At 39.0% G+C, this 13,242-nt stretch overlaps 1 protein-coding gene across 3 annotated transcripts in view; it reads left to right on the top strand.

Moving 5' to 3' along the window:
- Window positions 1-12,275, top strand: part of PRKD3 (protein kinase D3) — a 37,671-nt gene extending 25,396 nt beyond the window's left edge. For all 3 annotated transcript variants that reach the window (XM_015857601.1, XM_015857602.2, XM_015857600.2), the window contains exons 11-19: window positions 147-423; window positions 4,040-4,092; window positions 4,475-4,547; window positions 7,527-7,633; window positions 8,214-8,375; window positions 8,829-8,927; window positions 9,145-9,412; window positions 9,930-10,015; window positions 10,698-12,275. In XM_015857601.1, coding sequence (XP_015713087.1) covers window positions 147-423; window positions 4,040-4,092; window positions 4,475-4,547; window positions 7,527-7,633; window positions 8,214-8,375; window positions 8,829-8,927; window positions 9,145-9,412; window positions 9,930-10,015; window positions 10,698-10,871 — 1,299 coding nt within the window. In that variant the 3' untranslated portion in view covers window positions 10,872-12,275. The remainder of the gene's footprint in view (window positions 1-146; window positions 424-4,039; window positions 4,093-4,474; window positions 4,548-7,526; window positions 7,634-8,213; window positions 8,376-8,828; window positions 8,928-9,144; window positions 9,413-9,929; window positions 10,016-10,697) is intronic.
- Window positions 12,276-13,242: the final 967 nt, after the last annotated feature.

Genomic DNA, 13,242 nt, shown 5'->3' with positions numbered 1-13,242 from the left:
ATTTTGTCAGTAGTGACGAAGCTTGGTGCTTTGATATTTTGATATATTTGCTTTGATTCCTCTGCAAACATTTTAAGTTCTGAACAGTTGTGTATTAAAGTATTATATGTATTTTCATTTTTTTAATGTTTAATATTTTTCTTCAGGAGATTCCGCTTTCAGAAATTCTCCAGGTGACTCAGCCTCGAGATTTTTCAAACATGGTGCAGGGCAGCAATCCATACTGTTTTGAAATCATCACTGACACGATGGTGTACTTTGTTGGCGAAAACAATGGCAGCAGTCACCACAGTCCTGTTCTTGCTGCCACCGGAGTTGGACTTGACGTAGCTCAGGGCTGGGAGAAAGCCATTCGTCAGGCCTTGATGCCAGTCACTCCTCAAGCTAGCGTTTGCACTGCTGCAGGACAAGGAAAAGATCACAGTAAGCAGGCAGACAAGGCACTGTTACTCATATTCTGAAGCTGTAAATGATAGAGATTCCATTCCAGAAACGTCTATTTGTCTGTCCTCTGCTAAATTGGGTCTGTATTCTTCCACAAGATTCTAAGAAGTGGCACTCAAGTTTATGGAGGGTGTATGAGCAAATCTCTTCATCTGTTGTAGTCGCAAGTAGTAGTAAAGAATCGGTTTACCCACATAAATTCATACTATGGAACGTTTATCATATGAGCATTAACATTTATCATATGAACATCCATGTAGTTGCTGGATGTAAAAAGGGACCGTAGTTGAGATATTTCTAATAAACTTTTATAAACATCTCTTTCCATCAGGTTATTTATATTCATATAAAAAATGGGATGCTTTTCAACAACAACAAAAAAAAGATCTGTAGCTAAGGAGAAAGAGGGCAGTTAGTGATGAAATGTAAATGTTGGTAGTGATGGAAAGAATATTTGCTGAGCTCTGAGTTCTAATACAAAGTACATTTTCTTCCTTTTGTGCCCTTTTTACTCTTCTTTCTCTAGCGTAGGATTCATTATCAAGACTCCACTGGGCACATATTGTTCTCTTCAGATATCTCCTCGTCCTTTGCGGTCCTGCACATTCTGTACTGACACTTATGCTTTTGTTCTTCAGTTTCCTTTCATCTTCCAGCTACTCTTTAATCTTCTCCTAGGTGTGTTTTTTTGTTTGTTTTCTGTCAAGACATCCTGTGATTATTTTCTCTGTCTCTGGTATCTCATTATTCTGCATCAGCAACAGTTGAGAGCATGGAAATGCTAATCTTCAGTAAAGGCACTTTCTGAACATGCAACCGTGGTCAGAAACAGTAAACTGTAAAATGCAAGTGCTTGTATTTCTAATTAATTATAGTCAAGAAACACAGCTGTAAGGTAGCTTGTAACAGGCCTTTTACCAATGTAAAATGCCACTTCTGGTATGCAAATATGTGTTCTGAACACCTGTATGCCGAAGCACACTCTGTTTAAAACTGAAGGCCTACTGTCCATGAGAGACGTTTGACTGCAATTATGTTTTCCAAAACCTTTTTTTTTTTTTAACCTTTTTTTTTTTTTTTTTATCCTTTATCCTCAGATACGTTTTCTTAAATGAGTAGAACAGAGCAGGAATGGGGCATTACTAATGCTTGAAATACGTAGAACAGCAGGGAATGTGTAGTGTCAGAATGTCCAGCTAGTCAGTTAATGCCATGTTTTTGCCAGCAAGTCATTAGTAATGAGGGTACTCCTCCACTCTGACTCGCAGGAAGGAATCCTTATGGACACTTTGCCTGGCGTTTGGGATGGGATGTTTCTTTGTATGATGTTTCTGAGGTGAAATGGGAAACAGGAGATTAAAAGAAAAGTAGCCACTTGCATAAACTATTACCTGGTGTAAATTAGATGTTAAATTCTGACATGAGTGTTTTCTTCATGAATGTCAGCATTTCAGCCCTTGTTCATGTGTGTGTCAGAGGCTTCAGAAAATTAATTGGGAGTAACTCAATCCCTGCCTAAAGAGGGGACGCAGATACTTTGTGTTCTGTAGCTATCTGTGGAGAAATGTTCAGTGCGTTCACATAAATGGTTTCAAAAACTTTATATTCACTTTTTTTTCTAGTTAAACTGTAGTGAGCTTGAAACAGTTTTCCCTTAGTAGCTTTTTTTTTGTATGCCTTCTTCTTGTTTTCCCTTGTGTTGTGTATTACTCCAGTGCAGACCTGACTAACTTCAAGCAGGAGGCAGTAATCAGTAGACATGTGCATAGCTGTAATTCCAATTAGCATTTCAGATGCAGGTTCAGAATTCTTTGAGAACAATTATTATTTCCTATCTTAAGTCTATACTTTCTTTGAGATAAAGCACTGGAGACAAAAAGTGGGTATGTGTTCACAGAATTGCAGTGACCTCAAGAAATTATTGAGTCAGACTCCTATGCTAAAGCTGGTTTCCTATGCTAGGTTGCCCAGGTTGGCATCCATACGGGTCTTAAATATCTCCATAAAAGGAGACTCTACAACCTCTCTGGGCAGCCTGTTCCAGTGTTCTGTCACCCTTACCATAAAGTTCTTTTGCATGTTAGTATGGAACATCCAGTGATCAAGTTTTAAACCATTACTCCATGTTCTATTGCTTCATACCACCGATAAGACCCTGACCTCATCCATTTGCCTCCTACCTCCACTTAGATATTTATAAACATTAATCAGATCCCCTCTCAGTCTTCTATTCCCCAGGCTGAGTAGCCCCAGGTTACTTAGCCTGTCCTCACATGGGAGATCCTCCAGGCCCTTAGTCGTCTTTGTGGCCCTCTGCTGGCTTCCTTTTAGGGGATCCCTGTCTTTTTTGAACAGGGGAGCCTAGAATTGGACACAGTACTGTAAATGTAGCTTAATGAGGGAAGAATAGATGGGGAGAATAACTTCCCTCAACTTGCTGACCATGCTTTTTTCAGTGGAGCCCAGGATGCCATTGGCCTTCTTGGCTGCCAGGGCACACTGCTTGCTCATGGCCAACCTGTTGTCCACCAGGACCCCTGGGTCCTTCTCTGCAGAGCTCCTCTCCAGAACATCAGCCCCTTGCCTATACTGAAGAGTGTGGTTATTCCTCCTGAAGTGTATGACTCTACACTTCCTCTTGTGTTCCTCCCTACCCAACTCTCCAGTCTGTCCATGTCTTGCTGAATGGCAGCACAGCCTTCCAGTGTGCCAGCTCCCAGCTTTGTATCATCAATAAGCTTGCTGAAGCACAAAGCTGTTCCGAGGGTGATGAAAGTTCTTTACAAAATCTGTAGTATGTTCTGCATTCACCTCATAAGTGATATTTTTCTTTTTAATTAACATAAGAAATAGTAGGTGTCTGTTTATCTGAAATGCCTGACCTCCATCTTGAAGTCGAAGGAAAAAGGTACTTTCTGCTTCCAAATACCTTTTCTTGCCTGCTTATCTTACTGCTCTTTCTATAATGAAAGCCTCATGTCATCTGTTGCAGGCTGAAAAGAAATTGTGCCCCCCTTTTTAGTGCTTTTACTTGAAAATTATGCTTCTTGAATGTGCTGTTAAATTCTAAAGATTGGTAATACTTCTTTTGTGCATCTGTGAAACACTTTGAAGACCTTTGTTTATGCTATGGATTTTTTTTTTCTATCAGGTCTTGTTAACATTTTTTGCTTGATTTATTTCCTTTTCTTGTACATTACTGATTTGGTGTAGCATCAAAGTATACAAAATTAGTCACACACATTTGACTATAGGGGATCCACCTAATCCTCCTGTCTGCATTCTTCCCTATTACTACCAGAATTTCTTAGTAGTTGAATGAATTCTGATACAATTGCCACGCTGTTATTGCTTTTTGTTCTCCAGTTCTATTGTCCATACTCACATACCGTTCTATCATTTTTATAATTAAGGATGTGACAGAAATGGGCAGATAATCTCAGCAAAACTCCCAGGGTTGTTCATCTAATCAGTGCGTGAAGCTTGAGTTCCAGGCCATAAAAATCATTGATTGGGTTATAGACAGTCATTTTTTGCTATCGAAAACCTAACTTTTCTATTCTCTTATTCTGTTGTATCTTCTTCTTTATTGCAGAAGATTTATCACTAAGCATCTCTGTTTCAAATTGCCAAGTCCAGGAGAATGTGGTGAGTCACGTGCATGGTGTTTATTAGTCTGATTATTTTAAAGCGATTGATAGTAACAGTTTATGACAGAGAAAGCAGCACTCTGGTGTTGCCACTAGACAAGACCACATTATGTACCTAACAGGAGGCATTCTATAGTCTACTTGCTTGACACAGTTGTTAGTTTGTGTTATAACATATATCTGTAGTCAGTGTGGTTAAGTGTAACCACTACATGAAAAGTCTCTTCTTCTCTTCCCTTGAGTGTAATGCTATTACTCTTTACATACTCTTTACATACTTTAAGATAAAATGTAAATGCAGCTTAGTTAGTACTAATTCATATGCTACTGAACATTTTGAGTATGCCTGATACTTACAATTTCTCCTCTTCATGCATTAGGATATCAGCTCTGTGTACCAGATATTTGCTGATGAAGTTCTGGGTTCCGGTCAGTTTGGAATTGTATATGGAGGTAAATAGATTCTGTTATGTTTTTAACTAAGGTGGAGTGTAACCAAGCTTGTTATAATTGGCCTTTTCATATTTGCTTAGCTGTATCAAGGATATCTTGATGAAGTTGATCTCGTTAAAAGTTTTGTGTGGATAACTGTGGTATAGCCTCTTGTACATGTTATAGTTTGTGCTTTAACAGTACTTTGTGCAGATGATTTCACTACCGATTTTTGTCAGCAGAATAAAATAGAGGACTTCCTTACTGAAGTCTCAGCTTTAGTCTTGAGATGTAGTTATATCACTTTTTTATTTAAAAGCTTCCATTGCAACATATAACTTATTTATACTATTTAATCACAAAAAGAAGAACTGTTTGAAATACATCATGAACTGATGCCCTATTATTTTTTTAATTTATTTCTTATAAATCCCATATAACATATCTTGAATGTTGAGAAAGCCATGGACCATAGATCTGGAAAGGAAGAAAAAGGCTACCTAATGATTTAAAAGTGGGAACCTTCCTGCTTCTGTCATATTGTCTCTAGTCTGGAAATTGTGTGGCTGTCGTTCTTCTATCTGCCAATATTGTGCTTAAATACTTCTCTCTGTTACTTCAGCACCATCTGATGGAATCTTAGTTTGATAATCTGGTTTATTTGTATGATGCTTGACAGGCTCCCTTGTCTCCACCCCAAGATTTCGTAAAGCATATTGTGAATTGAATTACGCTTCTTTTCTTATGAACAGAATGTACATAAATACAGACAGTAGTTACATTTAGATTTTACTTCTAAATATACTCCCCTAAACTACATTTTAGCTAAACCTCAGGTGGGTATTTTTTCATTTACATAATAAATGCTTATAAAAGGCTTTGATCTTATCCAGTCTTCTCACTTATTTATTGATGTCTTCAAGTATGTAAGGCATGCATGTGCAATTTCTTAAGATAAAATAATGAATTGAATGTGCACAGAAATAATGTAATTTACTTTTGTTGACTGTGCACGCTGCCTAACTGATGCTGGTGTTTTTCAATGATCTTCCCTCCACCTCTACAGACTTACTGAAATAATAAAATCTATCCATTAAAGAAATACAAAGATGTAATTAAATTGCTTCTTCTATTGTCTTTTTTCCCCCCTTCTGGACAAACATTAGACATTTGCAAATTGTAAGTCAAAAAGTTTATGGGCTATTGATATCTCACTGGTGTTTCTTTCTGTGAGAATAGTTTTCCCCTGCATTTTTTTTTTATTTTGGTTTGTTTTGAAGGGTCTGAAAAGCTGTGACACATATGGGGGAAAAAGCAGTTCTTGACAGTTTTTTACTGATGCTAAAATTGCCCTGAAACCTGGGGTAGTTTTACATCAGAGAAGGAATTTCAGGCTACCTTTCTGTTAATTTTTCTTTGTGTACTTTTAGCTACTGTATCTGTGTGTTGTTAGTTTGATGCTTTTGTTTTATGTTCTCTTGCAACCTTGTGTTTGTTTCTCATTTTTCTGATGGTATTGCTTTTGCACTTCAATATAATTTGATGTTTATTGGAGCTAGAGATGTTTTCCCTAACTAATTTAGAGTTTTATTTAAGCCGTAGCCAAGAGCTGCGATTCCTAACTTCCTGCCTAAAAATTGCTGATTTGCAACAGAAACAAATGGCAAAACTGCTCAGATCTCTTTTGAGACTTGTGCCTCGATGCTTTTGCCTTTGATTAGTCTGTTTTCCTCAGGACTTCATGTAATCTTTTAAAATATTTCTTTTCCAATTATTAATCCTATTTGGTAACCTTGTTTAACTCTTTTGGACTTTGAGTGATTCCACTGTCTTACCTCCTCCAGTGGACACAAGCCTGATTTGAGTCTTTCTTTATTCATGAGGATCTCTATGGCAAGCACATTGGTTGTTCCATGCAGCCTCAGAAAGCAGTTCCTTTGCCTTAACTTAAGCCCTGGCCGGCAGCACTGACTGCAGAGCAGCAAGTGAGGCTGTCAGGTTCAGTAGTGAGCTGTAGCTAGGCTTTCCATACTCCAGTCTCTAGCTGTGATAGTAGATAGAATCCTTTGTGTTGCTTTGTCCTATAGCTGCATGTGTCATGCCTGCTTCTAAAATAGCTTCCAGACCTCACATAGAGCAGATAATTACTTTCTTTTTCTTTGACTTGCACTCACTTTATCTGTATCAATTTAATATTAAATGTTTGAAATTATCCAAGTCTTTCAGTCTGTCATCCCTCTAACCTCTCTGATTTGAGTGTGAGAGAAAAGAGATTTAGAAGTTAAGGGAAACCTGGGTGAGCTGCCCTCTTAGCCCTTGAAATGTCCTGTCTATGCAGGATGCTTCACACTTAGCTGGTGCAGGCTGCAGCAAGGATTAATACTAGCATCATCAGCACTTTTTTTTTTTCCACATTTGTCTTGAATGTTTTGTTTGTTAGTTTCTCTTTTGTGTTCTTTGTGAGAGGCAAGATTGTGAAGTAGGTAACACTTGCTAATGTAGGAGTCCTTTGTACAAGGCACAACTCCACCTAATACTTCTAACATAGAATCATAGAATCATTTGAGTTGGAAGGGGCCCTTATAGGCCATCTAGTCCAACTTTCCTGTAATGAACAGGGGTGCCTACACCTACATCAGGTTGCCCAGAGCCTGCTCCAGTCTGACCCTGAATAACTCTACCACCTCTGGGTAACCTGTGCCACTGCCTCACCATCCTTACTGTAAAAAACTTCTTCCTTATGTCCAGTCTAAATCTCTCATGTCAGCATGCATACGTAAGAGCAGTGTAGCAAATGGTTTAAACTTATCTACAACCATCCTATTGAGGTTGGTCACTTCTGGTTACTCATATACCAGCTGCAGTTTTAAATACAAGTAGAGTAATATTGTAGATTTGTATAGAATATAACTGTTTCTCCAAAAAGAGATTTCTGCTGTAGTTTTCTGTAGCTATGAATTGCTTGTGCCTCTTGATATTTGATGTTGACTTTCTGTTCAGGAAAACATAGGAAGACCGGAAGAGATGTAGCTATCAAAGTCATTGACAAGATGAGGTTTCCAACCAAGCAGGAAAGTCAGCTTCGTAATGAAGTTGCCATTCTCCAGGTACAGAATTATTTTTGTATTGTGTCTTAGTTTTCCTCAATTAAGCCATTGATAACATGTTGTAATGTCTGTAAGTGCTCTGGATTGACTTCTTAATCTGAGCATGTGATTTTTGAATCCTTTTGTAGGAAGGAATCTTATAAGTAATTGCCAAGCGTTTGATAGTGCTGATAACTTGAGGGTAGCATCTGCTGCAATAGGAGATGCACCGAGGACCTGTACTTTGGTCACATGTCTCCTTCAGCCAGCTGGAAATTGTAGTATTTTAGGTTGTCTTTCATTACTGACTCCCCTGCCTGGATGGTGATTTTGCACGTTCTGTACTCAAGCTACTGAGCCTATCAACTGTAAAATAATTATAGATAATTTGTGCTTAAAAAGTAGCCTTAATAGTGATTGTTTGTGTATTCCATGGATTATCATGTATGTTTCAGACTAATTTCTTGCCTCTGACGTGTTTGTTTTTCATTTCTGACTCTCTGCTTAACTACTCTCTGGTTTGTACTAAGACATCTCTGTGTAGTTCAGGATGTTTCATGCTGTTTTATTTTAGTGATGTACTTCTACTACTTTATTTTAGAATTTACATCACCCTGGCATTGTGAATCTGGAATGTATGTTTGAAACCCCAGAACGGGTCTTCGTTGTGATGGAAAAGCTGCATGGTGATATGCTAGAGATGATTCTTTCCAGTGAGAAAAGTCGACTTCCAGAACGAATAACCAAGTTCATGGTCACTCAGGTTAGCATTCGGTCTCTCTCCTTGAGAGGAAAGGCTAGAGCTGTCTTTGATGATTAGGTGAGAATGTCTGGAGAAGAGTTACTTCTGTGTTCTTATAGGAGGCAGCACAAGGAGTTGTGTATCGACTGTAATGGCAGTCGAATAAACATAGAAATAATTTTGAATATTTTTCTGATCCTTCTTTCAGAGGACTTAATGTTGTGGATATCCAAAGATGTTACAGCAAAATTCTGAATGTTCAAAAAGGTGGAGTTTAAAAAAAGTCCAGGTTTTGGACAGGTCAAGCATCATCGAAAAAGCATTGGTTCCAGCCTATAGACTGTAATGCTTGTACATTGTATATGAATTCTTTAAGGCTGCGTTGAAACAAATTATTGTACTGCTTAGTTGTGTGGCTTTTGAAGCTGCTGATCTTTTTAAATAGCTATGAAAAATTTTCTTTTGCTCCTGTAGATACTTGTTGCTTTGAGGAATTTACACTTCAAGAATATTGTGCACTGTGATTTAAAACCAGAAAATGTACTACTAGCATCAGCAGAGCCATTCCCTCAAGTAAGTAAAGACTAAGAAATACACATTATTCCCTCACTTTGTGTTTTTTTTGTTGTTTTTTTTTTTTTGGGGGGGGGGGGGGGGTGTCTGTCTCCGTTTTGGTGCATACAATATTTAAATGACAGGAATCAAACCGAGTACCACCCTGGTTTTGCACAGTAGTACACTTGGGAGATCAGCCAGAGATTTCTCAGTTTAAAATACATTTCTTTTGCAGGTGAAGCTGTGTGATTTTGGCTTTGCCCGTATCATTGGTGAAAAATCTTTCAGGCGCTCTGTGGTGGGGACACCTGCTTATCTTGCCCCTGAAGTGCTCAGGAGTAAAGGTTACAACCGCTCTCTAGACATGTGGTCAGTTGGAGTTATTGTCTATGTGAGCCTTAGTGGTACATTCCCATTTAATGAAGATGAGGATATAAATGATCAGATTCAAAATGCAGCATTTATGTACCCACCAAATCCTTGGAAGGAAATCTCTAGTGAAGGTAAAGAAACAAACTTTCTTTATTAGAACATCTTTATGCATAGATAGTGCATCCAAATACTTAAACCACAGGGTTCATTGAGAGAGCAGTGCAAAAATCTGGAGTAGTTTGGGTTTTGTAGGCTATGCCAGAATGGCTAAACGTGAGCCACTTGTGAGGTGTGAAAGGACACATAATACATTACACAAAGAGTGGAAGTACCTTTATCATGTTGGAACGCAGGATTATGCTCAAGCTTTATTTAAATGCTTCTGAAAATCACTGAAATTTTAACAGATAATAAAGCTTCTATTCATTTCTGTCAAAGGGAAAAAAAAAAAAAAAAGCAACAATAAAAACAAACTTTCCCATGCCTGTTTTGTAGCCTAATTTAGTATAAGCAAAGCTACGTACAAAATTCAGGGGCTTGATTCACTTAAGAAGAGTTCAGTAGTGTACGCACAGTTCGCTTCCGCTGCAGCATATGAAAAATGTGATTAATATTTAAACAATATTTTTTTCTGTTTCTCATTGTTAGCCATTGATTTAATAAACAATTTGCTTCAAGTCAAGATGAGGAAACGTTTCAGCGTTGACAAATCCCTTAGTCACCCGTGGTTACAGGTAAAATGATGTGCCTTCATCCCTGTGCTTATAATGGGCAAATAATGATTGTTTGTATGAAATCCTTCAAAAGCTTACTAAAACTACTGCTGGTAATGCTTATGAACAAACACTCGTGTTATTCACGCCTCTCCCCTTCCTTCTTATTCACTGCTTGATGCTAACACAGTGTTCCACTTTTCTGTTGCTTCTGAATACAGGCAGCAATGAATGCATGGAGATTCACTGAAAACAGCACAGGCGCACATTGTTCAGTGCTAAAGGTGGCTCACAAACTAGCGTGTGCTGTAGTTGGTAGCCATTTTAGAAGAGAATTGTTTGAAATACTTAAAAGACATTGTACAACTTAGAACACGTTAAGGGGAAAATTCAATTAAACAAACAGGACAAACAGTTCTGGAAATAGTGTCACTTTATGTATGTATACATATATATACTAGTACCATTAGTTTTAAAACTCTGTTTTCTAGCAGTTTTCATGATTTCTAATGCTACGGCCTTGGGAACTAGCCTACTTAATTTTGAACCCCTCTTTTTTTTTTTTGTTGTACTGTTTTTAAACAGCTCCTGTTGGTTTTATGTTGTTGTTATTTGTATTAAAAGAGACAAATTGGCAGATTTGTCTTCAGAAATACAGGGCTGCTGTTTCTTGAACTGCTTCATTAACTCCTCTTCTCCATAGGATTATCAGACTTGGCTTGACCTCAGAGAGTTTGAAACACGCATTGGAGAGCGTTACATTACCCACGAGAGTGATGATGCACGCTGGAAGGAACATGCAAATGAACACAACCTTGAATACCCCCAGCATTTTATTATGGCTCCGAATCCAGATGACATGGAAGAGGACCCTTGATTTATTCATATTGCTAAATTGCAGCAAAGCCTGACACTCCAGACAGAAACTGAAGATAAGTTTTGGAACAGTTGTCGCTCTGTCTGAATGCTTTACATGTAGTTCAGCGTACAGAGCCTCAGAGGATCCTGTGTTGATGTGGGGATAGACTGTTACCCGACAAGCTTTTCTCCGTCTCTCATCTAAACTATGAATAGTTATTGGACAGTGGGATAAACCCCATTGGGTAACGCTGCACCCAGCTGTATGGCTACAAAGCCATTTCTGAAGTGTGATGTGTACAGATGGAATGCTTTTGCGTTTTTCAAGGTTTCCATATTTTTTTTTTTTGTAGCTTACACAATAAGACTTTTGTTATGGTTTTCTAATCCCTATTTATCCCTATTTACTAGGCCATAGAGGACTGTTTTTTGTTACTTAGATACATCTCCTGTTTCTTAGACTGTGCATTGTGAAAAGAGATTGTAAAAGGATATCAGTGCAGAATACCTTGGCTAGTAGAAAAACATGGCGGCTCAAGGTTGAATATGGCTTCATAGATGAAGGAGTAATTTGCTGCTGTTAAGACAGTTGGGTGTGTCTTTCTTTGCCCTAACTGAACTTTTTCCAGATTCAAAAAAATCCCAGAAAAACGTGCAACTTCTTACATTCCTGTTGAAATGCTGGCTGACAATCTGAGAAGACGACAATCAGAGCAGTGCTCATCCTGTGTTCTGTCTGTTAGAACAGAGCAATAAGCCACAGTATTGTGTTGCTATGCAAGGCTGGTGCATGCCATTGATACGCACCAAAGGCACTTTGCCTTAAAACTACATCAGTAGTGCAGAGAGCACACAAGACTTGATGTAGCTTATCCTTTCTCTCTGGAAAAAGTTTATAGAAGGAAGATTTTGAAAAACAGGGAAAAACATACGCAGCTTTCTTCTGTTGTTTGGAATAACAACATTTTGAAATTTTCTAGTATTTTTCTACTTTTATAAGGTTCCCTCAACTAACATCAGAAATAGTTTGTAGCTTGCTAGCTTGTGTCTTAATTCTGTTCCATGCTTGGGTGTGTCAAAATCACCTGTTGCTCCCACCAGGGCATCTAGACTGCAGGAGAAAGGGCTTTGCCTTCCCTCCAACCTTTACCTGCAGCCTTTCCTGTCCCTGTTGTGCTCAGAACTGTTTAGAGCTGAATGGAGAGTCCAAAACCAACCCCTCATTCAGTTTCTTCTGCAGATGTCTCAGTTGATGGATTCCCAACTATTTACTGGACTTTTGCAGCAATATTCTTTGGAAACGATTCCTTAAGAGCATAGATAAAATTCACTGTATTTCAGGGAAGTTGGAGACCCTGAGTGCTAAAGGCACATGGAACAGGGGTTTTCTCCTCACCTATTAAAAAAAGTGGGAAGAAAAAGATTTCCTTTTGTGTGGATCAGCTGCATTGTGCTGCTGGAAGGTGCTGGGTGGCTCTACACATCCCTGATACGCCAACACAACTTAAAGAACCTTAATACTTTACATAGACTTGAACTGCAGAGGTGGGGGGATGCTTTGAAGTAACTCCTTCTCTCCTACAAAATATTTTTTTCAATGTATATAGAGAGAGATTCTTCTTTTCCTCCTCGTGTTGTTCAGGTAAGGAACCAGGTGAGCAGATGTCTCCTACGCTGGTAGATAATCACAGAATTTTACCAAGTTGTCTTGGTGCTGTCACTTGCAGTGACAGTAAACTGGTAATAAGGTCAGTGGCAGCTGCAGAAGTTTATATGTGGGCGGGCTTGTCCTAAACGTCCCTTTATTTTTCCAGTTGCCCTTAGTGTAACTGCTGTTGTTCTACAGGTGTCTTTAAATTAAATCACAGAATCACAGAATGACCCGGGTTGGAAGGGACCTCAAGGATCATGTAGTTCCAACCCCCCTGCCTAGCAGGGCCACCAAACATACACCTTTACTAGATCAGGTTGCCCAGGGCCCCGTCCAACCTGGCCTTGAACACCTCCAAGGACGGGGCATCCACAACCTCACTGGGCAGCCTGTTCCAGGACCTAACCACTCTTCTAGTAAAGAACTTTCCCCTAACATCCAACCTAAATCTTCCCTCCTTCAACTTAAAACCATTTCCCCTAGTCCTGCTATTATCAGCCCTTTCGAAGAGTTTACTCCCTTCCTGGGAGTAAGTTCCCTTCAGGTACTGAAAGGCTGCAATGAGGTCACCTCGCAACCTTCTCTTCTCCAGGCTGAACAAACCCAACTCCCTCAGCCTGTCCTCATAGGGGAGGTGCTCCAGCCCCCTGATCATCTTTGTGGCCCTCCTCTGGACCCTTTCCAAAATCTCCATATCTTTTTTGTACTGAGGGCTCCACACCTGGACACAGTACAACAG

This window comes from Coturnix japonica, chromosome 3 (assembly GCF_001577835.2).
Source record: "Coturnix japonica isolate 7356 chromosome 3, Coturnix japonica 2.1, whole genome shotgun sequence".
Classification (NCBI taxonomy): Eukaryota; Metazoa; Chordata; class Aves; order Galliformes; family Phasianidae; genus Coturnix; species Coturnix japonica.
Note: the sequence above shows the minus strand (reverse complement) of the source record. Positions and strands in the feature narration are given on the sequence as shown.